We start from the raw sequence: 4072 nt of genomic DNA on the forward strand, positions 1-4072 counted from the left end.
CCCATGGCGGCGCTGTCTTTTTGCTCGTAAATCGATCCGTTACACCGGAAGAAAAAAACATATACATATATATTTATATACATACAAGCTATATAAAAATGCATCACTATTGTAAAAAGGCTATTGACGGAAAAAAGCTAGTCTTAAAACGCTCCGTCCTGTATCTCGGCAACGATATACGGTGGCTAGACCTCAGGTTACGCCCATGGACAGCGTTACGTCGGGGGGAGGGGGGGAACATTCGAAAATAAGCGCGAAGAGGGCTCGCATGCTTTCTCAAAGGTCTTAAGCCCAACCTTCTTTCTGAAAGACTAGGGATGGAGCCTCTGCAAAGTGCTGTTTCATAGTCACTTCCTGTAAAAATAATCCTCAAGGCATGTTTTTGAACACACTCTAGTTGCTGCTTGAGGTGTGACTGTACACTGCTACTCCAAACTTGGCAAGCGTACTCTAAAACTGATCGCACAAGGGCGCAATATATGGTGATAAGGTGATCTGGGACTCCGGCCCGTTTCAAAACCCTTAGCAGGTATAGACGTTTACACGCCTTGTCCACAATCTCCTTGGTGTTTTGGCCCCATTTTAAGTTGTCACAAAGAGTAATACCAAGCACTTTGTGCACGCTCACCTTTTCAAGATACGTATCATTGACGGTGAGCTGGAGTACGTTGAGATCTTTAGCAAGGAGGGAGAGGCGCATTTCTTTGCACTTCGAGTTAAGGTTCATACAATTTTCCTCCGCCCAGGCTGTAATGCTGTCAAGATCATCTTGTATAGTTGATGGAGAACCTAGGGGAACTACCTCAGAAATAGTAATGTCGTCGAAATACTTCCAGTAACTCGATCTACAAGCTAAATCGTTAACCATAACCAGAAAGAGAACTGGACCAAGCTTGGTCCCTTGTGGGACCCCGGCATGCGCCGGGGCCCATTCGGAAAGGAGCCCGTCAAGCTTTACAGCTTGTCGTCTCTGTGATAGAAAGCTGCAAATCCACTCGACGATAATGAGTCTAGCGCCCATTTTCAAAAGCTTGCATACGAGAATATTATGGTCAATATGGTCAAACGCTTTAGAGAAATCTGAAAAGCACACTCTCAGGTACGTACCAGGTGATTCAAGAGCTGATAGCCAGTTATGCAGCATATCAAGTAGACAAAAGGTGGTTGACACGCCTTTGAGAGAACCATGCTGGACAACAAATCCTCAAACACCTTTGAAAGGCATGCAGTTAGAGCTACTGGTCACAGGTCATTGTCACAGGTGACAGGTGACGCCTTTGGTATTGGTGATATATAGGCATCTCTCCACGCCGAGGGGAAGTCACCAGACGACAACGACCGGTTAAAGATAGTGGTCACGGGCTCAGAAAGCTCGGACGCAAACAACTTCAGAATTAGATTTGGAATCGCGTCAGAACCACAAGTTTTGAAAGGACTTAGCCTGAGCAGTTTTTTGTAGACTTCCGTGGGGCGGATGACAGGTAACTGGTCCGGTGCGGGTAGAAAGGCAGGGAGCGTTAGGTAATCCAGGGCTGGAACATCAGATGTTACTGAAACAAAAAAGTTGTTAAGCCTATTTGCCAGCTCCAGGCCAGACAATACCTTATTGTCGACCTCATAACTGATAGCACTTGCGCCACTGGATTTACCGGAGAGCCTGTTAACGAGACTCCACCACTTCCGTGGGTCGGTATTTTTCAGATAGCTAACCTTCTCAGAGTAAAAGGCTTTTTCCCTGGCAGCAATCTCATCGCGCACCCTGATGCGCAGCTCTTTCCATCTGCCATTCCTATTAGAATGGAACACACGCTGCCTTTCGAGGATGAGCTGCTTAATGCGAGATGTCATCCAGGGTCTGTCGGTGGGATGGATTTTCACCGACTTTAGTGGGAAACGAATATCAATTGCTGTTTTCACATCAGTGTTAAACGACCCCGTTAAGCTGTCAACTGAAGCCACACTGTCTAGACCAGTGAACCAATGATGACTAGAAACCCACCTCCCGAAAGCATTAATAGCCGACTCCGGAAACCGTCGTACGCTGCGTTTCTGGGCCTTATGAGCGCGCACCGTAATATCACGAGATGTTTTAGGTCTCCAAAACACAGCGCCGTGATCTGATGTACCCAGGTTTATCATAACGATTACAAATGTCCGTTAGAATAAGGTCCAAGATACTATTTCCACGGGTGGGATCGCGAACTATTTGCTTAAGATTATGATGGGCGAGTACGTCACTAAAGGCTAAAGTGTTAAAATCACCGCAAATAATGACGCCGCAGTCCGGATGCGCAGACCTAACAGAGTCTAGTGTTTCTATCAGGTAGGACACTCGATCTCTATTTTCTGGCGCTAGCGCTTCAGGAAAGTAAACAATCCCGCATATAATGCCTGAGAGTGGACGTGGTAACCGGTTAGGCCGAAGCCATAACCATATGCATTCGAAAACAGGATGTTCCAGATCAGTTCTCCACTTACATAGGATTCCTGTGGTGACAGAAGCGCAGACACCACCACCCTCTCTGTCAGGACGATCTCTCCGGTATAGGACGTAGCCCGGAATACTTATATAAGCACTGTCGTTGTAGCTGTGCAACCAGGACTCCATAATATGTATTTCATATGTATGCGCCTTTCAAGGCAGCACGAGGTCTCATCTGCTTCCGTAATTTTTGAATTTTATTGCCTTAAATGTTATATCTGCTGCCGCAAAATGGTCCAGGTTCGCCCCTCTTTTGGTTTTCTTCGATTTCATGGTGGGAAATGGCCATCTTATCGCGGTACCAGAGCTGGACGACAAGTGAAGGAGCGAGAAGTTTATCGTCACCGCCATATTGCAGTTATTTCACCAAGGTCAGCCAACCATGGCCCCTACCGTTTGAAGTCCAGTCACAAATACTGTAATAACGCCAACCTTCTCGCTATTCCACCTACACCATCTAAAGCCGAACCTGCAAAGTCATCAAAGCTATTCATGCCGTCGTTCTTTCTCTCCAACGTCATGTCACTGGCGCCGAAAATAGATGAAGTCCGTGAAGTCGTCCATTATGCAGATTTCGACCTTGTATGCATAACAGAGACTTGGCTCAAAGACCACATTGACAATAATATTGTCGCTATTTCTGGCTATAACGTGATCCGCCGAGATCGAACTGAAGCAGTGCATGGGGGAGTGTGTCTGTACATTAAAGAGTCTATCCAATTCAAGATCATTGAGGACATTATGGATAGGAAGTTTGAAGTTGTTTGGACTCAAATACGGCCTTCGCGTCTCCCAAGGGGCATTACTAGCATTATTGTTGGAGTTGTTTATCATTCTCCGAGCGCCGCGGATTCGCCTATGCTGGATTATTTGTATAACTGTTTATCTTTGGTTGAGGCTCGCTTTCCTGGCTGCGGGATAATTTTACTTGGTGACTTCAATAAAACTCTGTTAAAGAAATCTTCGCGCCTTAGTAACGGCTTTAATTTGAAGCAAATCGTTACCTTTCCAACTCGCGGCAGAAATACCTTAGATCCGGTGTTAACAAATGTGAAGGAGTTCTATGCCCCTCCGATCCAGCGCCCTGCTCTCGGTTTGTCCGATCATTTCTCTGTGGAAGTTCAGCCGCTCGTGCGTTCCCAACAACCAAGAACTAAACTTATCGTGAAATCGAGGGACTTACGGCCTACAACGCGTATGGCTATGCGCACGTATCTTGGAAATGTGGACGTTAAGACACTTATCGATAGTAAAGATTCTTGCAAGGGCAAAGTGGAAATGCTGGAGACCATAGTTAAGACCGGAATGGACATTCTCCTCCCCCTGAAGTCTAAGTCGGTACAAACCAACGAGCCGCCCTGGGTCAATCAACAATTGAAGGGTCTCATTCACAGCCGCCAAAAGGCCCTCGCTCAAGGCGACCAGGAGCAGTACCGCACCCTACGAAATCGCGTTAATCGTGAGAGGAAAGCATGCCGTGCAAAGTTCTATAACTCCAAGGTTGAACATCTGAAGGACTGTAAACCCGCAGTTTGGTGGCGTGAGGTAAAGAAGCTCAGTGGTACGTCAGACGCAGCTTCTAGAGGCGTT

General features: G+C 46.6%; 1 protein-coding gene across 1 annotated transcript; it reads right to left on the reverse strand.

The window, feature by feature from the left end:
- Positions 1-1242: 1242 nt before the first annotated feature.
- LOC136280348 (uncharacterized) lies at positions 1243-2139 on the reverse strand. Its single transcript, XM_066165360.1, has one exon. It carries the CDS (start codon positions 2137-2139, stop codon positions 1243-1245), a length of 897 nt encoding a protein of 298 aa, XP_066021457.1.
- Positions 2140-4072: the final 1933 nt, after the last annotated feature.

Source organism: Pocillopora verrucosa, chromosome 4 (assembly GCF_036669915.1).
Source record: "Pocillopora verrucosa isolate sample1 chromosome 4, ASM3666991v2, whole genome shotgun sequence".
Lineage (NCBI taxonomy): Eukaryota > Metazoa > Cnidaria > Anthozoa > Scleractinia > Pocilloporidae > Pocillopora > Pocillopora verrucosa.